Source organism: Caretta caretta, chromosome 3 (genome assembly GCF_965140235.1).
Source record: "Caretta caretta isolate rCarCar2 chromosome 3, rCarCar1.hap1, whole genome shotgun sequence".
NCBI classification, from domain to species: Eukaryota; Metazoa; Chordata; order Testudines; family Cheloniidae; genus Caretta; species Caretta caretta.
Genome location: NC_134208.1, coordinates 134,077,481 through 134,104,653, shown reverse-complemented (window position 1 = coordinate 134,104,653; position 27,173 = coordinate 134,077,481). Strand labels below are relative to the sequence as shown.

Sequence of the window (27,173 nt, the reverse complement as noted above, 5' to 3'; positions counted from 1 at the left end):
TACTTGGCAATTCAGCTTTGCTTTAAGAACTACAATATGATAAAACCACCTGAATGGAATCCTCAGCATCAATTTTGGTGATTCCACTAGCAACACTGGTTTTGGTACATCCTACCTGGCAGCAGGTCCCCACAGACTTCTACTAAATTCTTAAGTGAAGCTATTTTGCTGTCATTAGTGGAATTTATATTGTACTTCAAATGAAAGCCCTGTCCTCCCCACACACTGTAGTAAGATACTATTTCTGATCACTACTTATTGACAGTATATTCAGTAAGTTATAATTCCATTACATTTTCTGTTTGGTTTATGCACTATGGATAAAGCATCTCTCTGATATTCTATGTTACCCACATGTACTCTGGAAAGTATTTCCATCTGACATGGTTCGCCTGTGACCCGATCGTCTCAATTTTGATGAAGAGTCATTTGGCACTTTTTCAGATTCTTGTTTCAGAGGAAGAATAGGAGACTGATTCTTTAACATCATAGGATCAGTGTCAAGCATCTGCTTTACCCTTTGTTCCCCCCTCTTAGTTGCCGAAGTTTCTGATGAAAAGGCCTCAATGGGAATGCCTGTGTCACAATCACTGGGAGTGATGCTTACAAAAGCATCTTCACCATCAGACTGAAGCAAGCATTTGGTGGAAAGGGAAGGCATAGAGAGAAGATTCACAGTATTTGCTGATGGACTTAGGGATGGCATATGGGTTTCTTCTTTTTTGGACTGCAATCTTGTAGGACTTGCACTCCTGCGAAACTTTGAAGCACGCTGAAATATTCCCTCCCGCTTCTTCTTCTCCTCCTTTGGCAACAGTTCATCTGGAACCTGTGATTTGTTTAGCTCTCTAATATCCAAGCCCAAAGCTACAGATGCAAGGAGAACAGCACATCCATACAATATAGAGTCAGTTTTCTTTTTCTGCAGTGTTCTATTGAGACTGTTTGTAGGAGTCATTTGTGGCGTACTATTTGAAGAACTAGCAGAGGTTCCTTCTTCAAAGCTTTCATGTTCTTTAGTGTTTTCTCCCTGATCATCCTTCCAAAGAGGTAGATCAATATAAGCCTGATTTGGCAACTTCATTTGCTTTGGTCTTTTTGCATCCAAACCTTCAGAGAAAAGTCTCTGCTCTGTACAAACATCTATAATGTAAAAATATTGGAAGGTACTTAAATATTGCAAAATAAGACACTTTTTTCTGGCAAACTTTGTACATGTACCTTAGGATTCCTCATTATTAAATATATACACACATACACACACACACACACAGAGATGTTCTGTGTCCCCCATATACACACTTTTTGGAGGCTCAGAGGAACACACAGGGATAACTTAAGTCAGATTCAAAAATTTCCTCAAATCAAAATCTTTCCATATTCTTTGTGACAAATATCAAAGAAATCTCTAGTAGTCAAAACAATAAAAGCAGTTTTTCAACAAATAGACTATTTTCAAAATATAAATCCCATGATAGTTATAAAACTCGCTACATACTGTTAGTTAAATTTGAAAAAACTAAAAAAATTGACTTACTTGTGAAAGTCTAAACACCAAACTGTCTCTGTATCTCTACTCAGCACACAGCAAATACTGGGTGGACTATAAATACTTTTTTACAGACTATAAATACAAATATTTTTGCTACTTCCATTTTCCTTTTGTATTGAAGAACTTAAATTGCAGTATATTTATGTGAATAGATTATTGTGAGTAGTATACATGACTTTTATACACACACAATCTATATCTGTATACAGTGTGTGAAGGCTGTGGTGTATGACCTGTTCAGTTGGCTCTGAATCAAAACTTGTAAGAAGTCAATGGGAGTATTTCCATTGAGTTCAGTGGGCTACTAGGTCCACTATGAATAAGTTTGATATTTCCAGTATGTATGATGAAAATGAACATGGAAGTTTTAGTTCTTTGGCTCACAGTGGAATAACAAATGAAGGCAAGTGATGGCTGCAGAATGTGTACTGGACTCTTTAGAAGGCAAGCGTGTAAAATAAGAGACTGGGTCTTTTCTATATGTGGTGGTAACTGTAGGGGATGAGTCACAGTTCAAGTGCATGAACTGTTATTCTGTACAGTAGGGTAGGCTGAGAGACAGTTGACAGTAAACACTGACCATTCAAATTAGTGTTTCAATCTCAACTACTGAATGTCCTGTCTTAGATAGTCAAGCTTAATTGTAATGTTTTGCAGCTGAGTTCCATCCCCTCTCTTCCTTACTCTGCTCCCAACAACTTTGACGTTTTGCCTGAATGGCTTACATTTTTCTAAAAAGTTCAGAATAAATTAAAAGAAAGGGATTTTTTGCTTGTTTTTAAGGGGAGCCTTGGAAGTACATCAGTCCTCAATTTCATCTTATTTAAAAAAAAAAATCTTTGAAAAAAAGATGATGATGATGATGATGATAATAAATATGGTTCTTGGGCTTTTTAAAATACCAAGAAAATTGTTTTGATTTAAATATTTCCTTGCAAAGTTAGCAAACTCCATTCCAACATTATACCAGTGCATGAGAAACAGAAAATGCAGCGAAGTTACTTTCATTGTTCAAACGGAGTGCAAATTCTAAAAATAGAAACAAAACACATAAATCTAACTTCCCTTTTATTAATGATCAAATTTACTAGATTTCATAAAAATATTTTCAAGATTCCTTCTGTGTTGCTGATATTTTTAACCTGAAGTGCCTTAGTTAGTAAAAACAAAAACCTTCAAATTAAAACTGGAAGTTTGCTGAGAAGTCTATATGCTCCTGGTCATAATAGATCATGAACTGTGCATGTGGACCAGATACAGATCAGGCTGTGCCTGCAAAGCTTGGGCATTCTCTATGCAACGCCTGTAGACCATGCAAGCTTCTAATCAATAAATCAGGAGGCATAAGGATTGCAGCACCTAAAGTTTTTCTGTGTTTTTATGCACTTGAGAGATCTGTAGCTGAAGCATACTTCCAAGCTCTGCAAAACACTGAACAGAGGTTATATTATTATTGTGGAGAAATCTGAGTAGCAAGAGGGACTCTGGAAAGAGAAGTCTAGGTCTATGCAATAATTTTATTAAGGCTCAATGAGTAAAATATGTCTTTTCAATAAATGTTTTGAGATGTGAGTGAAGAATGGCCAAAGATTTCTCCAAAAAAAAAAAAGGGAAAAAAATTGTATATTTTTAAGTTCCATAATTTTAAGATTCCTGGCCTGATTACAAGCTTTCTAAAAATACATTTCTTTCTGGTCCAAGACTAAGCATATAAATTTCAAAATGAAAGGGAGATTTATTGCTGATATTGGATGGAAGCATTTCAAAACTGGTCCAAGTATGGAATCTGTGTTACAACCCTAACTAAGGAGCTTTTACTAAAACTCAATTCTATAGTTCTATGCAACTAAAACATCAGGACTGGTAAATGAAAGACAATTGGTGGTACGAGAAATGGTAATACTATGGAACTTTATGGATTTCTCAATACAAACCAAGAACTACACTTACAGGGCAAGCGGTCAATACAGACAATGATTACTGATAAAAAAAATTAAGTCTTTGCAGAATTAGCATCTAAATATGTGCCTTAAATTTATATACAGGAATACAGGTTTCAGAATAGTTTTCAATGGACTGTTTATATGCTTAAAGTATAGCATGTGTGTAGGAAGTGGTGCCTTAATTCGTATAATTTTATGGGAATTTCCATAAATTGATAAACAGCTCTTACCTTGGTCCACAAACAGGGAGGCTAATGGAACACCTTTCTGACTTTTCATTAAAATGGTTGACCAAGGATTGTTGCCATCTGAGAGAGGTCTTATTCTGAAATCAGAATGATTCTTTAGACACTGTACAAAACAGCATGTTTCTATAACTTTTTAAATGGGAACTAATATAGGTTTAAAAAGAAAAAGAATGAATAACTAGAAGCTATCTATTCTATAGAATTTCTTTTCTTGTGCACGTTTAAACATGTACCATACAAAGTGCTACAACAGTAAAAGCTACAGTGGCTAGGAAGTTTGTGTATAGTACAAGATCTAAAAGTTGTTTGATGGGGGTTTATAAAATTCTTTAAAACGCAAACTTTTGTAAAAGAGAACTGGGCAAGATCAAAGAGCAAGCACAAAAGAGGAAGCTGCATTTAACAGACATAGGATTTCATGTTGATATTGTATGTTTAACAATCATGGAAGTGCCCATTCCAATTGATTGACACTTAATAGACAAAGAAATATATCCTGGAAAGGAGATAAATAAGAAGGATCTTGAGTGATTTATTAAAAAAAAAAAATAAAAAAAAGATATGAAGAGTACCAGTGAAAATTCAGACAGCTGATTTCAACACTTTACAACAAAATGACACAACATTCTAAAAATGTATTGCCTTTCAAAGCAGTAAAAAGGAAAGACTTCCTTTACCCAGAATCTAGACAGTCTGGAATTCACTGCTGCAACAGGTACAGGCACAGTGCCCTCGACTGCCTCTTCGTTTCCTCACTATTTCAGAATCCCAGTAGAGCCTGACTCCAAAGGAGTGGGGTCGGAGGGTGGGTCATTGAAGCCACATCAAAGAATCAACAAAACATCTCAAAGAATCAGGTACTGTAAGGTAAGTAACTGTTCTAGCATCTTTGAGTCTTTGTCTGCATGAATCCCATTTATGACTACCAGAAAATTCCCAGATGAATAAAATGAGGGTCTGAGGAATTCTAGCTACAAACTACCTAACTAAATAAGGGTTGCAGAACTGTGTTCCCAAATCTGGCTTCCAATCTAGTCATCACAATATCGGTCCTCATATTAAGCGAATATAAAATATAGCTGTCATACCTCTCCTTACAATCTGCATGGTCCTTTGTTTGAACTGAGCTTGGTCCCCATGTGCAACCTTTCTTTTTAAAGCTTTTCTTCACGTCTTCAAATTCTTCTTGGTGGCAAGCTGTGCTTCTTCCCCAGGTTCTGTTGCTTTCATCTGAGGTTACTAGAGACAGGTACAGTATTTAGTGCTCATCAGAAGGATTATTACAGCCACTGGAAGAATTTGGATTTTAGCAAAGCAGCCTTCTCCACTAACACTGCATCACAGTAGCAAAATCAAAAAGGTGCAACTTAAAAATGGAGATTATTTTTTCCCTCACTGATGCCAAAATACAAACTGCATTGATCAAAACGATAAGCAAGCAAGCAACAATTTGAAGACTGACAAGAAAGGTGAAAATGAAAGAAAGTAGCAAGAAAGATCTTATTTTTCATGCTTCTTAAAACTCAATACCTTACATTTAGGTAATTCATGTACGTGAGGCAAACTGAGCATTTACCAGTTAATATTTTGTTGAGAAGAACTTTTTTTGATGCAACGATATCAAATTCATTAGAATCTCTCAGTTATGACCAATTACTGTGATTTTGTTTTTCATTAACCCAAAACAAATATTTTAAAATAGATATTTTCTGTTTAAGTGCTCAGTCTGTCACTTAATACAAGTTCAGCTACAGAGTTAATACAACCAGCACCCTTTACAATTTATTTGGATCTTGCCTTTTTTCATAACCCCACTTGAAAGTGCATATTCACTTGTGATATCTACATCTTGCTGGTACACATATACATTGTTTCTTCGGTCATTAGCTGTATTTGTGTCTGCTCTGGAAATCACTGAGGAAAAATTAAGAGAATGCAGTAGAGATCTTAGTAGTTTTACTTTATTTGCAAAAGAGGGACTGATTCCTCCTTATACTTTTATCTCTAGAACCAGAAACCCAGATCCAAAAGACATAAAATGCCTCCTGGGAACGCTAAGCAGTCACAGGAGGAGTAGAGAGTGATTGGCCCCACAGTTTGTGAATATGAATCAGTTAAATAAATTCTTGTGTCAGACCAGCCTCAGATTGACAAGTAGAAAAGTAAATTGACAACATGCTCACAACCAAGATGATAGTACTGACATAAGACAACAACAACTTTTGCCATGATAGACTGTCTTTAACAAGGTAAAAGTTTAGATGGTTTATAATTCACCTATTTTTCACTCCTCCCCCATCTCTTACACCAATTTAACGTGCTCTGCAGCACAGATGCTTGTCTTTGCTAAGATATTACAACTGAGTTTTCAGGATTCTCTGGAGACTACTTACAACCTACTGGTATTTTTTTTAAATTAGTGTTCAGAAACAGCTGAATTCAAACTTATGACTAAATTTTCTTTATAGTTAGCTAGGATTTCTTTTTCATTTTAAAGAAATTTAGATTTGGAAGCTTGAAATATTTATGAACAAAAGAGGTGTGATCAAATAAGCAATTGTTAGCTACTCTTGCTCAAAGCACACACACTTGAACAAGTCTTCTCTAAATGAGGGAGCTCTGAAGTTTAATCAAGATTAAATAGCACTGGAGGAAGGTATTTTACATAGGTAGAAAGGGATTTACAGAGGGATGTGGAAATTAAGTTCAGCCAGATATATTCAAAAGATCTGAGAGCTTTGGCTAGAAGCTTGGGGATCCAAACTCAAAATTAGGAAGTATTCCATTTGAGGGAGACTCTTTGTTTAATACAGTAATTTTTATGGTCCTACAACGGGAAACATTTGCGCAGTTAGACCCATCAATTGAACTCCACGCAGGCATATGGGTCTGCACTGGTGGATCTCCTTGAAGGACAGGGGCCTATAACTGTGGGAGTTAGAATGTGTACAAATGCATATTATTTTCTGCCTTTTAAAAAAATTCTCAAGATTCTAGAGCTGGGTTAATACCTGAAATTTTTATTTCATTTCTATGTTGATTGAAGTACACTCAGAAAATTAAACAGCGCTCTTATTTTAAGATTTTGGTTTTATGAGACATACCATTAGAAATTTTTTTTGCCCTACCAAAAATATCGAAAAGATTAGCAGACTATATGAAAAATGGTATGCAGTAAGTGTAATTGGGGCAGGTAATTGTGGTTTCACCCACAATTACAGAGCATATGAATTCCAAAAACATCTCATGTAATCTGTTTTGTTTCATTTTAGCGGTCAGGTGATAGAAGTCCTTTATAACTTGGGAAGGTCAACTTAAATTCATGATATACAGTTTGCCAGAGTGGGTATTAATCTGAAAGTGTTGTCGTGAAGTTGAGAACAGATTAAACCTAAACAGACATGACAGCACTTCAAATTTCATATGCAAACAAGGTAGATTTAATAAAAACTAATTTCTCTTCAGGCTGTAGTAAAAAAGTGAATGTCAACCACATTTACTATAGCAATTTTGAAAAGACAAACCCCACAATTTTCTCTTGCTCCTTTTTTCAAGTCATCTTGAGACTAAGATAAAGAGACAGCTTATACTTAACTCCTTCCTGTCCCAACCAGGCATGGGGAATCAGAGTGCTCAGAGTCTATGGAAGTAGATCAGCTACACCCAACAAATGTTCATTCTGGTCATTCTAGTACAGACAGCCCTCCGGCTACAACTAGTGACTATGAAGAAGAGATAAATGATGAAAGGGCAGGCTTAAGATGATGATGATCACCCAGAGAGAAAGAGCATATTTCTACCCAAGATTAAAGGGAGCCCAGGCAGCTAGGTCCCAAGATCCAAAGGCAACCAGAGAAGACCTGATCCCCAGAAGGGAATAGCCAGGAAAGCAAGCCATATACTTCTGATTAAGCACCAGAGAAAAGACTGAGATCTTTCTCCTCAGAGGATCTGGTGGGGGTAAAAGAGAAGACTGTACCATTCAGAAGCAAAAGATGACCTAGATTCTAGACTACTTCGGCACTAGAAAATTGTTCTGGGTTCATTGCTGGGATGGACACTACATGACATGTTTGTCTCTTGGGAAATGACCCTGATTAAACAAACAGATTTTGCTTTACTGTTCATCCCATGCGGTGCTCCATTATGGCCATGGGCAGTTGGTCAGCCTGCTTTGTGCACAAGGCCAGACAATATTTTAATATATGAGTCATTTCTTGATTTTAATATCTTTTCTATCTCTAGATATTGTGTTCTCAAAAATCGATAGTGAGCATAACATCTTAAGTGTCTCATGGACCAGTTCCTCTGCCATTCATAATGGCTACCTCATACTGCTATTTATACAGACAACTTCCCTACAGCAATTCCCGGAGCTGCTTACAAAGAACAGCATTTAGGTATTTAATAAGTGTGTGATTTTCAAAAAAGAAAAAGGCACTTCTCTTCCCCAATCTGTTCTCTTCCTCCCTTCCCTGCTTCCCATGTGCTTGGTTCCCCTTCTTCCCCACCAATTGGTGTTTTTGTCCTTCTGAACATACTATGGCTACATTATTCCCTGCGTCTTTGGACATTATGCTCCTGTGCTTGGTTGGCAGCTCTGGTCCAAGGACAGCTGATTTCCTATCATTCTATTTGGCAGCCTCCCTCTCTCACATGATACCTTGCCATTTATCATTAGCCCTGGGTTTATGATCCTTCAGTACTTCATTCAAACCAGATTTTTTCAAGTACAACATCCTGAAACAATTCAACATTTTACTAAATCCAGATAAGTTACAATTTGCTGCATTCCTTTCAGCTACTAATTTTGAAATACTCTCTAAAAACAGGTTTCAGAGTAACAGCCATGTTAGTCTGTATTCGCAAAAAGAAAAGGAGTACTTGTGGCACCTTAGAGACTAACCAATTTATTTGAGCATGAGCTTTCGGGAGCTACAGCTCACTTCATCGGATGCATACTGTGGAAACTGCAGAAGACATTGTATACACAGAGACCATGAAACAATACCTCCTCCCACCCCACTCTCCTGCTGGTAATAGCTTATCTAAAGTGATCACTCTCCTTACAATGTGTATGATAATCAAGTTGGGCCATTTCCAGCACAAATCCAGGTTTTCTCACCCTCCGCCCCACCATACACAAACTCACTCTCCTGCTGGTAATGAAGGTCGCTATCTTACAACAAAAAAAACTTCAAATCCAGACTCCAGCGAGAAACTGCTGAATTGGAATTCATTTGCAAATTGGATACTATTAATTTAGGCTTAAATAGAGACTGGGAGTGGCAAAGTCATTATGCAAAGTAGCCTATTTCCCCTTGTTTTTTCCTACCCCCCCCCCCCCACAGACATTCTGGTTAAACTTGGATTTATGCTGGAAATGGCCCACCTTGATTATCATACACATTGTAAGGAGAGTGGTCAGTTTGGATGAGCTATTACCAGCAGGAGAGTGAGTTTGTGTGTGTGTGGGGGGGGGGGGGGGGCGGAGGTTAAGAAAACCTGGATTTGTGCTGGAAATGGCCCAACTTGATTATCATACACATTGTAAGGAGAGTGATCACTTTAGATAAGCTATTACCAGCAGGAGAGTGGGGTGGGAGGAGGTATTGTTTCATGGTCTCTGTGTATACAATGTCTTCTGCAGTTTCCACAGTATGCATCCGATGAAGTGAACTGTAGCTCACGAAAGCTTATGCTCAAATAAATTGGTTAGGCTCTAAGGTGCCACAAGTACTCCTTTTCTCTAAAAACAGTTATTCTAACAAGATTTTCTCTTTACCAATTCATGCAGCTGCTTGTTCACAGAACATCTAGGGGCCCAATCAAATTCATTTTCTTTACATCCAAATGTAATATATTCCTTCCAATGTGTTACAGTGTACCTGTATAAAATGAGTGAGTGTGTTCATAATGGTTAAAAGAATAAATTGAAATGGTGATGAAAACTTACGCTGTATAGCTCGAAGACGAGGAATTATTGTGGGGCTATTTGGTGGACTAGAACGGTTACTGTTTAAGCTTCTTCGTTTATCCAAATTAGGGGAAGCTTGCACTGTTATTTTGTGCTGGAAATCTGTTGTGAAGAAAGCAACACTAGGTAAATTTCACTGTTCTAAATATAGAAAGTTTATATTGTTGTATTTTTTCAGCATTAACCATAATGAAATTTATATTTATGTAAGTGAATTCCATTAGATAAGATTTCTACTGTAACATAGAAAAATTCTAAGCCTACTGGTACAGTTATTGGTTTGAATTTCGAGTCATGCCAGTAGAATTTTACAGCTTCACTCTAACCATTTAATGGGCTTTTGGCAGTGATGTGAAATTAGTTTAGTGATTCAATGGGAGCTGAACTAAGAAATGTCAACATTACAAGCCACTCTGCAGCCTTGCTGGTGCTCAGTAGATTCAAAAAGCTAAACAGCTATTTTGTTTGGTTTCAGTGATCTTTATAGGTCACAGTTGAGACATATTGGCAGGGCATTGTGGTGAAGGCTATATTGGTGCTGGATGTGCTGTACCTATTACGGGAATAGTCTTAGGACTCTAGTCTCTAGGACTGTCCATCTGGCACCCTTACAAATACAGTACTTAATTCACACACAACATTAAAAAATGCAATCAATCAATGGCAGGATTCTACTATCACTAACAATGTCTTTCCACCGCTTCCCACAGTCCTGTGAAGTCTACAGTGCCATCTAGTGACACCATTAGTACAATGCCATTAGTGAATAGATATTTTGTCATTAACTCCTGTAGAAACAACAACTTGAGAAACCAGCAAGATGATATGTCCATTGAGGGTTTAGGTGCCATGATGGTCACCTTTTGTCACACGCCCATGAAGCCTGAAAACAGACCCTGAAGTGACATCCCCTTTAGCTATTACCACATTTTTATGCACTACACACAGCATGTGCGCACACACCCCACACCAACTCTGCTCTCTTTTTCCTGCTCACTGTGCTTACAAGTCAAACACTCTGAGATAAGTGTGGTCAACAAGGCAGCAGGTTAAGAAAATTAGTTATCTACAATACTGCCTTCAACCCAGTGGTCGCTTTTTCTTTTGCCTTCTACAAAACCTTACATCAACTGCATAGTTCCAGTACTTTTAAGTACTGAAATAAGTTTATGCCAACTGACCTTTCTGGAAGGAGGAGTGATTCAAATTTGTTTCCCACAATTTGGGAAAGATGATCACTGCTATATTTACAAGTTTTGGTAAAATTCATTAATTGAATAGGGTAGAAAAATAAGTTTTACCCACACCTCTCAACTGCAAACATGGCCTACATGTGCACCATATCTTTTAACTATAAAACCTGCTTTAAAGGATATTTCCTTACCGAATTAAATAACATTTTTTTAATTGGTGGGGGGGGAAATGTATCAAGTGAAAACATGAAGTCCTCCTACATGGGTTATTTGCGGGATTTGAATTGTGGCCCTTCTCATCCCCACCACAGACCTCTGTTATTTACATGATGACACTTTGTTAATAGGTTATACAGCAACTGTTTGCTAGACAAAGCAGAATACTGAAGATCACAACTCCTGGGTTTTATTCCTGGCTCTGGGAGGAGAGTGTTGTCTAACTGTTAGAAACTGGATAGCTAAAGCACATACAACAGGCCTATTCATTCTGAGAGACAAGGTGACAGAGTGAATGAAACTTGGGTCTACTATATTAGAAACATGGGCTCTACTCCCAGGCTGGTATGGGGGACCTTCTTCTAACTCATTTGTAAAATCCAGGATGTGTGGTACTAAAATTTGATTGCTATGTAGGGTGGAGGTGGGCACTGGAGGCAGCGAAGGGACAGAAGTGCACAGAAATATAAACACTAGCTACTGGAGGTTAGGCCAGATCTCATGATCTGCTGGGCTCCAATTCAGTGCAGCTTCCTCTAGGATACAAAGTGTTTTTGGAGGGGAAGAGTCTCTCCCTCATCTTTATTCAACTGAAATGAGAAACATTTTGCAAAGTCTGGTACATTTGAGAGTTCGGATTTTATCCCTTAAAGGCCATTTAAAAGAAAAAAAAAAATCAATCGCCATTGCATACACATTTTGGCATGCTGGTGGATTAGGCATCTTCAGGGTAACATACAATATCTAAATGTTTCAGACAGGAAACTTAAATCTGAATATTTAATTGTGAAAGGAAGATTTTGTACGGGAGGAGAAAAATTTCAAACCTGAAGGCAAACTAATTCTATGTCCATCTTTAAGTTTTAACCGGCTCCTTTTAAACTTTCCCTTCCTCTTCTTCACATTGGGCTTCTCTTGATTTAACTGGAATATCAAAATATTCAGCTCACGCTCCAGTACATCAATCTCACGTTCCGCTAACTGCTGCTCACGCCGCTTTAGTAATTCTTCCTGAGATTTCTGCTGAAGAGCAGCCTTTGTCAGCTCTTCTTCGCGTGAACGCAGCTCCTGAGAATGAGATTTACATAGATATAGGTAAATCACAATACAATTCTTTCTGCTATTAGTCTATTTAAAACATAGCACTAAATTATATATCCTTAATGAATTTTCTTGATACACTGTGTACATGTAATAAAAATACACATTATATTCACAGCTATTCAGGTATTCAAACGCCAGCTCTTTCTGCAGGCAAGCAAGTATACAGAAATTTCTTTCAGGCATCTATTTGCAATCACAGTTTATTTAAGCTGGGGTAGCATTAGCACTATCATCAACACCACCATACGCTGGAACCCCAGCATTTACAATCATGCTGTTGGTGATCATGAAAAATGCTTGGACCAGAATATATCTTCCATTTAGGGCTAGTCTACACTGGCACTTTACAGTGCTGCAACTTTCTCGCTCAGGGGTGTGTAAAAACACCCCTCTGAGTGCTGCAAGCTTCAGCACTATAATGTGCCCGTGTAGACAGTGCACCAGCACTGGGAGCCACGCTCTCAGCACTGGGAGCTATTCCCCCTTGTGGAGGTGGTTTTTTTAGAGCACTGGGAGAGCTCCATCCCAGCGCTCTGCCACGACGACGACACAAGCCACGTTAAAGCGCTGCCGTTGCAGTGCTTTAACATTGCCAGTGAAGACATGCCCTAGACTGTAAGCTCTTTGGGAAAGTGGGTGTCTCTTATTCTGTGATTGTATAGTGCCTAGCACAAAGAGAGCCTGTTCTCAGTTCACAACTAGGTGCTACCACAACATACATAATAAATAAAACAAACTGATTACATTGTTTGCAGCAGGTCCTTAACCAATCCCCTTTGACTAGGGGAAGGGTTTTTTTTTGTCCTGTGAAATTCCCTGGAGCTTTTTCTGGGATGTAAACTGTTAGAAGCCAATTACTTCCTTTCTCCCACTTCCATTTCTCAGCAAAAACATTGGCAGGATGCCAAAATTAACTAAATATGAACATTTAACAGCGTTGGCCATGTAAGAAATTTGCACTGAGTTAGTTTTTGAATCCATTTTGCTAAATCAATGCAAACCCTGCGGGAGCACTCTTAATTTCAATTTAAGCTCAACTTGTTCCTAATTATCTTAAATTAAACTGAAATAAGCCACTCTTGAACCTAGAACATCCACACAGGGGTTTGCACCAGTTTAACAAAATCTGTTCAAATTCCCACCTTTGGTTAGATTGGTGCAAGCCCTAAAGCTTGACTGATGACACCAAAACAGCAGCACATTCTGCACTGGTAATGCCTACAAGCTGCTGGAGTGGAGATAGTGAGACAGGAAGGGGAGAAGAAAACTAGGCAAAGCTCCTTCTCCCCACCCCCAGTCAGAGACATGGCCTCAGTGATCCATACCCCTCTATAGAAGCACTTGGCATAGTAAATGCCTGCCGCTCCTGTAGGTAGTGTAGGAAGGAGAGCTGGAATCAGCTCTCCCCACAACAACCCCAATTCCAGACCCAGATACTCAGGTCCCCTCAACCGCCATCCCAGGGGCACTACGTGGGCCAGAGCTCCCACAACTCCCAGGGATGACTAGGCTGGGTTCTTTCACCCTCTGAGTTAACAGTCTTCTCCTGCCATATATTTAGTCCTGGAAAAGTCTGCACTGCAGTGCTGAAGGTTCAGGGTTCAAACCTTACTGGTGATGCACGTGGGGGTTGTTACAGAAACATACAAATTTCTTTTAAAGAAAAAAAGTGAAATCAAATTCTAGGAAATTACATTTTAAGAAAAACTAAGTTAAAACAACAAGTTGTAAAGTCAAGAACTTGAAAGGTAGATTTACAGTTGCCTGTCCAACCTGAATTTGGCCCCTTTATGCGGGTGTATGATCACATACTCTTCATTCCTCAAGACCCCTGCCTCATTCAGTGCACAGAATGGATGGACAAGGGGGCAGAATTAAGAATGCACGAGAAACCACAAAATTGGCATCTCCTAACTTGCAAGTACTTGGGGGGGGGAGTTGTACATGATACACATGGTTCAGCCATGCAACGGAAGACCCTGGCACCAACAATTTATGAATTCTGATGAGGAGAATGGTCTTCTGGTTAAGGCAACTGACAGGGATTTAGGAGATTGGGATTCAGTTTCTGGCTCTGCTAAAAGACTTCCTGCATAAGGCACTAATGAATGGCTTGTCCACCCTACCACTTTTGTTGGTATAACTTATGTTGCTCATGGGTGTGAAAAAATACACCCGAATGACATAAAAGTTACACCAACAGAAGTGCCGATGTGGACAGCGCTATGTCAGTGGGAGATCTTGTCCTGCCAACATAGCTACCGCTGCTCATGGAGGTGGTTTTAGTATGTAGATAGGTGAGCGGCTACACAAGCAATATTACAGTGGTGCAACTGCAGCAGTACATCTGTGCTGCTGTAAGCTTACTACTGTAGACATGGCCTTAGCCCCTTTGCTTCCTTTTTCCATCTGTAAAATGATGGAACTTCTCCCCCTCATTTTTGTCTGCTTTGTCTATTAACACTATGCAAGGTCAACAAAGCACAAATTAAATGGGTTAAAAACTGGCTAATAACTGGATCACAGAAATTAATTTTAAATGGGGAATTGCCATCCAATGGGGGCATTTCTAGCAGGGTCCCACTCAGCATAATGCTCTTCAACATTTTTACCAGGAATGGTCTTACATTTTCTTTCAGATCATTGATCCAGTTTTTGTACTGTCTGCACACTTGAGGAGTGGAAAATAATGATAAGGACAGGTCAGTTTTACAGAATGATCTAGATCAGCATTTCTCAAATGCGGCCACAGCCTCGTGGGCTGTGATGGGGTGGGGGTGAGGGGCAAAATTCCCCCTACTTGTTGCTCCAGGATGCACCACCCTGGTGTTGATTGCTGGGGCCACCAGCAAGGGTTGGGCCTTGCCCCCCTCTGAAGACTGCTGGGACACAACGCTGAAGGTGAGTTCCCCACCTTCCCAAGGGTGGCAGGGCTCAGGCTTTGGGCTTCAGCCCTGGGTTAGTGGGACAGCAGGCTCTGGTTGGGGGGCTTCAGGTTGCAGCCACACAGCTTAGGGCTCCATCCGCCGGGCAAGAGGCTTCAGACTCCAGCCCCCTACTGCCTCTCCTGACCACCCATCCAGGGCTTAATTTCTCCCCAGGCTTGCCAGTGCTACATAAGGCTACTGTGAAAAGTGATACTTGTATATTTGTTAATATCACTTTTCACAACAGACTTACTAGCTAGCAATAAATAAATTGCAATGATCTGAATGTGTATACATGCATATTAATTTGTTTTTCCTAAAGTATTTTAGGAAAAATTGTCAGCGCAGCCACCAGCAAGAGTTGGTGGCAGCAGTCTGAGGCCACCAAAAATTTTGTCCTGAGAACCGCAGATCTCTTGGTAAGCTGTGTTCACTTTAACACAGCTAAATGCAAAGTCACACACATCTAGGGACCAAGAACACAGGTCACACAGAGAATGTGGGGGATGTTATTCTGGGAAGTGGTGACTAAGAAAAGAACTTGGGTGACATGGTGGCTAACTCACTGAACATTCGCTCTCAGTGTGACACGGTGGTTAAAAGAACAAATTGTGTTACTTGGATGTACAAGTAAGGGAACAAACCATAGAAGTAGGAAGGTGTTATTGCCATTGTATACAGCATAGCTGAGTCTATCACTGGGGCCATTAATAGAATAGAGTCCAGTCCTGGCACCCACACTTTAAAAAATGGAAACAGAAGCAGCAAACAGGGGAGTTTTAGAGGGCATAGTTGCAGACCCTGTGCTTGAAGGTAAAGGGACTTGGTGAGCAGTGTGTTTAGTTTGTCTGCTTTCCATGAAGGTTGTTTAGCTGAGCTATGGACTCCAGAGCAGGTCAACTGAAATAGGACTGTTTTCTTTGTGTCTCAGAGTGTGATAGGTGGCTAGGATCCATGGGTCTCTGATCAGCGCCAGTGTTTGAAGTCTTTGAGCAGATAATCTCTTCCTGACTGCGAAGGGGTGAAGCTGAGCAGTGAGGGCTTGTCTACATTACCCGCAGGATCGATGGGCAGCAATGATCCAGCGGGGGTCGATTTATCGCATCTAGTCTAGATGTAATAAAATTGACCGCTGAGCGCTCTCCCATTGACTCCAGTACTCCACCGAGCAAGAGGCGCAGGCGGAGTCGATGGGGGAGCGTGAGCTGTTGACTCACCGCGGTGAGTAGATCTAAGTACGTCAACTTCAGCTATGTTATTCACGTAGCTGAAGTTGCATAACTTAGATTGATCCCCCTACCCTCTGTGTATTCCAGGCCTGAGTGTTAGTATAAAAGCCAGCTGTTAGGTGAACTTCTGAGCACGCAAACTGGGGAGTTCTGAGGGGAGTACGAGAGGCTGTCTTTATAGTGCAGTTTTACACTCAATACTGTGACGGCCAGAAATGGATCAGTGCTTGTGACCTGCAATGAATGTGCTTGGTTTTCTTTCCTGCCTGAAGCTAGAAGAGACTTCCTGTGTATGAGGTACAAGTTGATGACTGGGCTAGAAGAAAAGATTGTTGGACCGGAAGAACAATTACAGATACTGCTCAGAGAGGCTGAGCAGTTCTTGGACATCCAGATTCAGGAAGCATCATCACTAGCACAGATTCAGGAAAGTCCTATGGCCTGAGTTATGCAGGAAGTCAAACCAGACGATCAATGGTCCTTTCTGTCCTTAGAATCTCTGTAAAAGGCTATTGACAAATTGGAAAGGGTTCAAGAGAAGAGCTACTAGAATGATTTGAGGTCTGTAAAATCTGCCTTATGACCGGGTCAATCTATTCCTTTATTCAAGAAAAGATAAGAAGCAAATTGATCAAAATATCTACTCCATATGGATCTGTATAAATAATGGATTGTAGACTGCTCACTAATTTAGCAGGCAAAGGGCAAAAGAAACTAGACAAATTCAAACTAGAAATGAGGTTGCTCTGGAGGAGACTCAAGCTAGCCAGCTAAGCTCAGACCCAGGTTGTTGGGTTGACTTGAGAACCCAAACAGCCACCTGACCTGCAATATCCACACTGCTATTTTTAGTGTGCTAGCTCAACTCACTTCTGCTGCAGCGTAGACATACCCTATATACACCTTACTATTATTCTGTAATATAGTAGTAACGATTCTTCCTGGAGAAAGGAGGGGTAAAAACTAGAGCTCTTTTGTTTTGTCTTTACCATTTATATAGACTAGTGGTCCCCAAACTTTTCAGGGTCAGGGCCCCCTCCTCCCCCCCAGCAGGGGCCAGGAGCAGGGCCGTGGCTCCGGGCGGGGAGGGTGGTGGGAGATGACAGAGACATGGCTGGGGCCACAGCTGGGGGCGGCCAGGTGCAGGGCTGCAGCAGGGGCCAGGTGTGGAACCAGGGCCCGAGGCTGGTAGCGGGGCTGGTTGTCACTCCTTCCCCGCCCCCCGGGATGCTGGCCCAGGCCCATCCATGCCCCCAAACTTTCCTCTGTGGCCCCCCAAAGGGAGTGCACCCCACATTTTGGGATCCTCTGATATAGACAGATATAGGCAAAAACAATGGTTTGTATTACTTTGGTTCCACCCCTCAATCCTGAACTGGAACATCCCTGCTATTACTGTATTGAGTCTTAGAGCAGCGGTTCTCAACCAGGGATCCAAGAAAATAAACCAGAGAGCAGGGCTGATATTAGACTTGCTGGGGCCCAGGACAGAAAGCTGGATCCCAAGCCCTACCGCACAGGGCTGAAGCTGGATCCCGAGCAACTTAGGTTCCCGGGGACCCCTGTGGCATGGGGCTCTGGGCAATTGCCCTGCTTCCTACCCCTAACATATGCCCTGTCTTTTACTCTATTAGATATGCAGAAAAACAGTAGTTGTGGCACAGGTGGGCCGTGGAGTTTTAATAGCATGTGGGGGGTGGGGGAAGACCTCAAAAAGAAATAGGTTGAGAACCCCTGCGTTAAACTACAAACATCCCCATGATTCGTTGTACCATGTAGTAGTTCTGTAATGAAGAATATCCTCCATCAAGGATGGGGAGACTTTTTTTTTTTTTTAAACTTGCAACCCACAATCAGGATTTTAATCCTTAACTACTTTCCCATCCCTCTGACTGTTGTTCCGAAGTGCTGGAAGGCACCATGTTCCCCTACGGGTACCAGCCACTACACTCTTTGCATGCCTTACAGATTTCCCTTCCGAACATAAATGTTCAAAAACAATTGTGGTCTAACATTTTTTTTTTATTGACAGGTTTCAGAGTAGCAGCAGTGTTAGTCTGTATCCACAAAAAGAACAGGAGTACTTGTGGCACCTTAGAGACTAACAAATTTATTTGAGCATAAGCTTTCGTGGGCTACAGCCCAGAAGTAGGACATCCCAACTATTAATGTATTGAGTCTGTAGCCCACGAAAGCTTATGCTCAAATAAATTTGTTAGTCTCTAAGGTGCCACAAGTACTCCTGTTTTTTTTTTATTTAACATTTAAATGTATTCTTTAAAAAAACCTTACTCCTTCAGGGCCTGTGTGTTCCAAAAACTGATCTACTTTTTAGGACCAATGAATGCATAATCATTATCATTTTCACATGTCTGGTTCTGTCTTTCAAAAGTACAGAAAAATAACTGCATATAAACTGGAGTATTTTTGTTTGATTTGGTTTTGGTGGGGAATAGAGGGCTTGTACCTCTCTAAAGACCCACTGCAGTCCTATTGCATGGGGTAAAATCGCTATAACTAACACCAGCAAGAAGTTAAGTCGTGCTTAAATTTTCAGAGAGCTCTCTTTGACCATGTTGCATGCAAACTTCAAAAGAAAAGAACATTCATCAATACATAAGTATGCCACTGTTCCCTCTCCAGAATTATGTTCTTATACAGGTTTCAGAGTAGCAGCCATGTTAGTCTGTATCCACAAAAAGAACAGGAGTACTTGTGGCACCTTAGGGACTAAAATTTATTTGAGCATCTTATACAGTTACTTTATTTTTGAAATTAGGGGAAGAAGGGGCAAGTAGGAGTATTAGAAACTTGAGATGAATTGGGTGATAGTTAACAGGTCTTCAAACCTCTTCCAGAAGATTTACATATTTCAGTAATTATAATTTAGAATATGCGGGAGATAAAAATTTATGAAATTTAAGAAGGACCACCAAGGACAATTAAAATTCAAAATTAATCTGGAGTTTACTTATGAAAAAACTTAAGTCTGTCCCTACAATAAATTCACACTTCTAATATTTTGGAATACTACCAGGAATTTCAAATCCACCTACTTCTTTAAAAAATAGTAGCTCCTCAATTGCCCTATTCCCTTTTTAAAATTACTGCGTCTGCAGATAGAAAAATTCACTCACTTTTTCCTTGGTCCTTAGTTCACTGAATATCTGCTGAATTTCCAATTTCCAGTCATCTTGCATGGAGTGGAAAGATTCTTGAGGCATCTCAGTCATAACTGCCTCCTCAATGGCAGTAAGCTGTTCAAGAATTAAGGCAAACGATGGTCGGATATGAGGATCCTGCTCCCAGCATTCTAAAATTCATCAAAATCCCATCAGTTTCTCTATTGATAGAATCTTAGGGGGATTATTTACACAACGCATGAATTTCAAAATATTTGTTATTTATATTTCAAAGTTCTAATGCTTATTCCCTGCCCATAGAATTGCCTAGTTTTATCATTGCTGGTATAGGGCATGCTTACCTACAGTACATCAAGGTTTTTAAAAGGTTATGAGAAGTCAGATTTTTCCAATATAACCTCTATTTTCAGGATGTGAAGCAGCAGAACTACCAGAACAGAGTAGTTAAGCTTACTGAGCCACTCAAAAAATTCAAAGAACTCCATATGGACACTGTAGCATTAATGCACAGTTGTCAGGGTCCCTCAGTCTCTCTCTGGAGAAGGAGGGAGAAGCCCAACAGAACCTTTGGAAGTCAAAAAGCTATGAGGTAACAGCTAGCGATTTCCCCTCCCCGCAAGAGTTCAGTCATCTGGATTTTGTATTTTACCTCTTGTGCAGTCTATATTTGGTGGACATTGTAGCTAGTTAAGTATAAAAGAAAAGAAAACAAACCAGAAGAATACAAAGAATACAGAAGAAATAAGTCAACCACTGCTTAAGGTGATGCATCTTTAAAAACAATATAGTATATTGTAGTGTTGCATGGCTTACTCAAATGGGTTAAAAATGTCTTAGTACTAGATTGCCAAGAAAGGGAAAACCACTACTTCATACAGAGTTAGCACAGTACCAAATGAAGTGTTGGAGTTGTGTAATTATTATAAATCATAAGAAAAGCATAGATATTAAAACACATTTACTTCTAGGATAAGTAGAGAGAAGCAGCACAGGTACCTTTCATTAGTTTAGCAAATGGTTCAGGACAGGTGGATGGAATGGGCAAGGTAAGCTTATTGACAGCTACTCCATAAGCCACAGCAAGACCATCAATGCCACGGTAAGGAACTTCTCCCGTAAGCAGTTCCCACAGCAACACTCCGTAACTATAAAGCAAATTTTTAAATAGTTAAGTTTATCTTCTGAATACTGACACATGGTTTACTCAGGGACAAACAAGTCAGTACTCTGTCCAGTATGTAGTCCCACAGAGAGAGGATGGTCTCTCTCCACTATCATTTGTCAAAATCTTCAGGGGACTATTCCCCCTCACCTGTTATCTTTTCTCTGATAGCAATTAGTAAAGCTGGATATGCTGGTGAAATGGATGGGCTATTGTAACCGTACCCTACCTAAATCACTGTCACTTTGTTTTGTTGTTTTTTCTGGCAGCAAACAAAACTATTAAAAAAAGACTTTGGTTCCAGTCAATTTTTTAATCAGATGCCACCACCATGTAAACCTTGATGGAAAAGGAAGAGATAAAGCACAAAGAACAGATGAGAACTAAAAAGTTCTACTTCAAAACAATGAAGTATCAAACTGATCCCTGGACAATTTATCCCAATGGACACCATTTTGTTTTTTGAATTAAAAGCAGCTTCATTTGAGAACTGAAGTTTCTGCATGCCTACAGCATACTGAAGAATGAGCCCCCAACTTTTTTTTCCCTTTCATAAAATGTGCAACAGGATTGAGCCATTACATAATTTCATTTTGCCAGGCTGGGCAAGGGAAAATATTGCCTACTGTCAAAAGCAAGGAGGAAACATTTCCTAAAATTTAGGGGAAAAGTTCTCTCTTGATTGTGTGTCAGGTACCAATATACCTGTCACGGCTAACTAGATTAGCCAAAAGAAATTCTGATACAAACTCCACCCTAAAATTAAAATGATTTCACTCGCTTTACTTCTCCAACCTCCAGTAAATCTCTCTTGTATTGAGCAAGTTTAATACTGGCTGGCCCACAGGCACTACCAGAGTAGAGTCCTATTGCATTAGATACTGTACAGAGAAGTACATGGTCGCTGCCCTGAGGAGCTAACAATCTAAAACAGACAGGACAGACAAGTTGGGGAAAGAGCTATCACATACAAGCAGAGTGAACAATATGATGACCGCAAATGTCGTGTTCGTTCCACAACTTTTTTTGGGGTGGCTTTACTTGAGAGGATAAGGTAAAGAGGCTCAAGTTGGTTCCTTATTTGTAGTTCCCAGTTCCTTATTCAAAGGCCAAAATTATTTAAAAATACATCAATGTAGGATTACATTTTTAGAAATTTCATCAAATTCATGTGACTGAATGCAATAAAAGTTTAAATTACTACCTACTTATTTATTAATTAAATAATCAAATATGGGATTTGGGTTTTGACTGGCTGGTACATGACAATATACCAGGTCACCCCAAGTGATATGTGCCTATGACTGTCAGATTGTTCTGAAGTAGCTGGGGCATGCTACCCTGACCTGAAGCTTCATTCCTGTGCAACATGCTGCCACATATCACACACCTCACTTTCATTTTTTTCCCCCATGGCCCTCGAATAAGGAATTGGGATTTGACTAGCTGTATGAGAAATGTGTCTCAGATCATCCCCAAGAGACATGTCCCCACAAACATCAGATTGTTCTGAAGGAGCTGGGACATGACACTTGCCAACCCAAATCTTTGTTCCTTCGCAATATGCTGATTAATTCCAGACCTCCATCTCTCTTCCATATTATATATGGAATTTGAATAAGGAACTGAGTTTTGACCGGCCGTGTATGACAAAACAGGTTCCGAGTCACCTCAAGGGACACATCTTGGCAACTGTCAGACTGTTCTGAAAGGAGCTGTGATATGCTGGTCTCCGACCCAAAGCTTCGTTCCCCCACTCACTTCCATTTTGAATATGGAATTTGTATAAGGAGCCAGGGTTTGACAGGCAATATGATATTAAAAAAAAAAAAGTCTCACCTAAAGGTGGGTGAGATGTCTTTTAGTAGACCAACTTCTGTTGGCAAGAGAGAAGCTTTTGAGCTTACATAGAGCTCTTCCAGACCTGAGGAAGAGCTCTATGTAAGCTCAAAAGCTTCTCTCTTGCCAACAGAAGTTAGTCTACTAAAAGACATTATCTCACCCACCTTGTCTCTCTAATACCCTGGGACCAACATGGCTACAACAACACTGTATATCTCACCTCAAGTGACATTTCCCCACCACTGTTAAACTGTTCTAATGTAGCTGAGGCATGGAACTCCCTGAATTGAAACTTTTTCTTTGTGAAAAATTGTGACCCGTGTCACCATTCCTCCCCCCAACACACATATAGCCTTTACCAGGGCAAAAGCAGCAGCTAACGGGAATTTCAGAGGGTGAAGCTGTTGATTTGTTCATTCTCTGTGAGTGTTGTGTGGCTAGGCTGCGGACCCCTGACTTGGCCAGGTGAGACAGGTCTCTGCGTTTCATTAAGGGCCTTGTTGCCGGGACACTTGAGGCTTTGAACAGAACCAGCATTTGAAGTTTCTGCATAGCTATTCCTTCTAAGTTTGTGATGGAGGGAGCCGAGCAGTGAGGCTTAGTATATAAGACAACTGCCAGGTGAACAGGAGTGGCAAACTGGAGCAGTTTTAGTGGGTACATAACCAGGGAGCCTGAGTCCAGTTTTAGGTTTGGCTATACATATAAGAACAGCCATACTGGATCAGACCAAAAGGTCCACCTAGCCCAGTATATCGTCTTCCAACAGTGGCCAATACCAGGTCCTTTGGAGGGAATGAATAGACAGATTATCATCAAGTGATCCACCCCGTCACCCATTCCCAGGTTCTGGCAAACAGAGGCTAGGGACACCATTCCTGCCCATCCTGGCTAATAGCCATTGATGGACCTATCTAGCTAGCTCCCTTTTGAACCCCGTAATAGTATTGGCCTTCACAACACCCTCTGGCAAGGAGTTCCAGAGGTTGACAATGTGTTGAGAAAAAATATACTTCCCTGTGTTTGTTTTAAGCCTGCTACCTATTAATTTCATTTGGTGGCCCCTTGTTCTTGTATTAGGAGGTGGAGTAAATAACACTTCCTTATTTACTTTCTCCACACCAGTCATGATTTTATAGACCTCTATCATATCCCCCCTTAGTCACCTCTTCTCCAAGCTGAAAAGTCCCAGTCTTATTAATCTCTGCTCATACAGAAGCTGTTCTATACCCCTAATCATTTTTGTTGCCGTTTTCTGAACCTTTTCCAATTCCAATATATCTTTTTTGAAATGGGGAGACCATATCTGCACACAGTATTCAAGTGTATTCACAGTATTCAAGCACACAGTGGGCATACCATGGATTTATATAGAGGCTATATGATATTTTCTGTCTTATTATCTATCCCTTTCTTGACGATTCCCAACATTCTGTTCGCTTTTTTGACTGTCGCTGCACATTGGGTGGATGATTTCAGAGAACTATCCACAATGACTCCAAGATCTCTTTCTTGAATGCTAACAGCTAATTTAGACCCCATCATTGTATATGTATAGTTAGGATTATGTTTTGCATTTATCAACACTGAATTTCATCTGGCATTTTGTTGCCCAGTCACCCAGTTTTGAGAGATCCTTCTGTAGCTCTTCACAGTCTGCCTGGGACTTAACTATCTGAGTAGTTTTGTATCATCTGCAAATTTTGCCACCTCCTTTTCCCACATCATTTATGAATATGTTAAATAGGACTGGGCGCAGTACAGATCCCTGGGGTACACCAATATTTACCTCTGTCCATTCTGAAAACTGACCATTTATTTCTACCCTTTGTTTCCTATCTTTTAATCAGATACCAATCCATGAGAGAACCTTCCCTCTTATCCCATAACTGCTTATTTTGCTGAAGAACCTTTGGTGAGGGACCTTGTCAAAGGCTTTCTGAAAATCTAAATATCCAATATACACTATATCCAATAGATCCCCTTGTCCACATGCTTGTTGACCCCCCTCAAAGAATTCTAGTAGATTGGTGAGGCATGATTTCCCTTTACAAAAATCATGTTGACTATTTCCCAACAAATTATGTTCATTTATGTGTCTGACAAATTTGTTCTTTACAATAGTTTCAACCAATCTGCCCGGTACTGAAGTGAGGCTTAGTGGCCTGTAGTTGCCAGGGTCACCTCTGGAGCCCCTTTTAAAAAATTGGTGTCACATTAGCTATCCTCCAGTCATTTGGTACAGAAGCTGATTTAAATGATAGGTTACAGATGACAGTTAGTAGTCCTGCAATTTCACATTTGAGTTCCTTCAGAACTCTTGGGTGAATACCATCAGGTCCTGGAGACTTATTACTGTTTAGTTTATCAACCCTGTAATAGTCTTGGCCTTCACAACATCCTCTGGCACAGAGTTCCACAGATTGACTGTGCATTGTGTGAAGAAATACTTCCTTTTCTTTGTTTTAAACCTGTTGCCTATTAATTTCATTTGGTGACCCCTAATTCTTGTGTTATGAGAAGGAATAAACAACACTTCCTTTCGCAACATGAGTCATGATTTTATAGACCTCTATCATATCCCACCCTAGTCGTCTCTTTTCCAAGCTGAAAAGTCTCTGTCTTATTACTTTCTACTCATATGGAAGCTGTTTCATACCCCTAATAATTTCTGTTGCCCTTTTCTGTATCTTTTCCAATTCCATATTTTTTGAGACAGGGCGATCAGATCTGCATGCATTATTCAAGATGTGGACCTACCATGGATTTATATAGAGGCACCTATTTATGTAGAAGCACCTCTCAGGCTGAACTACAGCAGTTTCCTGGCCACAAAGCCTTCAGCATTTAGGATACTCCAACTAGTACAGAACACTGCACAACCTCTCTTCAGCAACACATTCATCTGCTAATACACCACATCTGTCCTCCACTGGTTTCCCATAGAATTCAGAATCGAGTTCAAGGTGCTCAATGGACTGGTCCCAGGATATCTAAAAGATTTCCTAAACTCCAGAACAAAGACCATAGTCAACAATTCTGCTCCTCAGGAACAGTGAAACTCTCTATAGTAAGGGTAAAGTTTGTTTGTGCAGTAGAAGGAACTTTCTTGTGGGCCAGTCCCAGACTGTGGGATGAACTCTCCCAGGAATGAAAATGCATCATAAACCTTGCCACCGTCTGCTCCAAGTGCAAGACTAATTTCTTTGATCTTGCCTTCTCTAACACATACGGAGAAACTTGTATAGTTAATAATTAAAAACAAACCTAAATCCCTGCAAAAATAAGAAACTCAATTGCACATGCTTCTTTTCCTAGGAAGAGGATGAAAGGACAAACACCATATGACACTTGTGTAGTCACACTGCTTGATGAACTACTGGAAGGTGCTCAGATACCAGATGATGAGAGCGGTATAAGAACGTCGGCAGAGTAAATATACTTTGACTTAGTACTGCATGACAGAGTGATAGTGCTTTAAACCCCCCCCCCCCCCAATCAATAAAGCACGTTATATGGATTAAGAAACTGCTAATGGGGAAGGGTCAACCAGAAGCTGTGGATAGGGAGTCATCACTGAACGTGGGTGTTTCTAGTGGGCTTCTGCAGGGAGCAATAGTAGCCCAACACTATTGAATATTTTCACCAATGAATGGGAAGTAAATATAAAGTTATTACTGATAAAATTTTGGATGACAAAAGATTGGTGGAGTGGTAAATAATTATGAGGACAGAGCAGTCCTTCAGAGAGATCTGATTCAAGCAAAATATGTTTTAATACCTCTAGGAACAACGAATGGAGGCGATACCTACTAAATGTAGGACTGTGTCCTGGAAGGAAGCGACTCTGAAAAGGATTTAGGCATCAGAGAAATGTAGGGCTGGAAGGAACTTCTCAAAGTTATCCAGACCACCCCCCCCATGCTGAGGCAGAACCAAGTATAACCCTAGATCCGTGGTCTCCAAACTGGGGTGCATGCACCCCAGGGGGTGCACGAGATGATCTCAGGGGGTGTGCGGCAGCAGGAGCGCTGCCGGATGGCACTCCACCATTTTGTTTCTTCAGCCACAGCTCTGCACGTCCATGGCTGGTGTTCCACTCCTGCGGCAGGCCTTCCGATCTTCTTCCGTCGGCGGCATGCCTGTGGCATGCCTTCCAGTCTTCACCCTGGGGGTGCGTGAGCCAAAAAGTTTGGAGACCACTGCCCTAGATTATCCCTCACAAGTGTTTGTCCAACCTGTTCTTAAAAACCTCAAACAATGCAGATTTCACAGCCTCCCTTGGAATTTAACTATCCGTATACTAAAGGAACACTTTCTAATATCTACCTGAAATATCCCTTGCTGCAGATTAAGCCCATTACTTCTTGTTTTACCTTCAGCGGACTTGGAGCACAATTAGTCACAGTCCTCTTTATTACTGCCCTAACATATATTTGAAGAGTTATCAAGTCCCCCCTCAGTCCTGTTTTCTCAAGACTAAACATGACAATTTTTTTTTTAAGCCTTTCTTCATAGGTCAGGTATTTTAAACCTTTTATCATTTTGTTTTCTCTTCTGGACTCTCTCTCATTTGTCCACGTCTTTCACACTGCATGGTACCCAGAACTGGACAAAGTACTCCAGCTGGGATACCA

At 40.4% G+C, this 27,173-nt stretch overlaps 1 protein-coding gene across 3 annotated transcripts in view; it reads right to left on the bottom strand.

The window, feature by feature from the left end:
• The window catches only part of MAP3K21 (mitogen-activated protein kinase kinase kinase 21), a 66,314-nt gene that overhangs the window by 7,809 nt on the left and 31,332 nt on the right, over positions 1-27,173 (bottom strand). For 2 of the 3 annotated variants that reach the window (XM_048843844.2, XM_075126905.1), the window contains exons 3-10: positions 20,529-20,677; positions 19,527-19,702; positions 11,957-12,197; positions 9,700-9,822; positions 5,541-5,657; positions 4,832-4,982; positions 3,726-3,820; positions 355-1,143 (exon numbers count right to left, since the gene is read on the bottom strand). In XM_048843844.2, coding sequence (XP_048699801.1) covers positions 355-1,143; positions 3,726-3,820; positions 4,832-4,982; positions 5,541-5,657; positions 9,700-9,822; positions 11,957-12,197; positions 19,527-19,702; positions 20,529-20,677 — 1,841 coding nt within the window. The remainder of the gene's footprint in view (positions 1-354; positions 1,144-3,725; positions 3,821-4,831; positions 4,983-5,540; positions 5,658-9,699; positions 9,823-11,956; positions 12,198-19,526; positions 19,703-20,528; positions 20,678-27,173) is intronic. The other variant, XM_048843845.2, reaches the window with a different exon arrangement.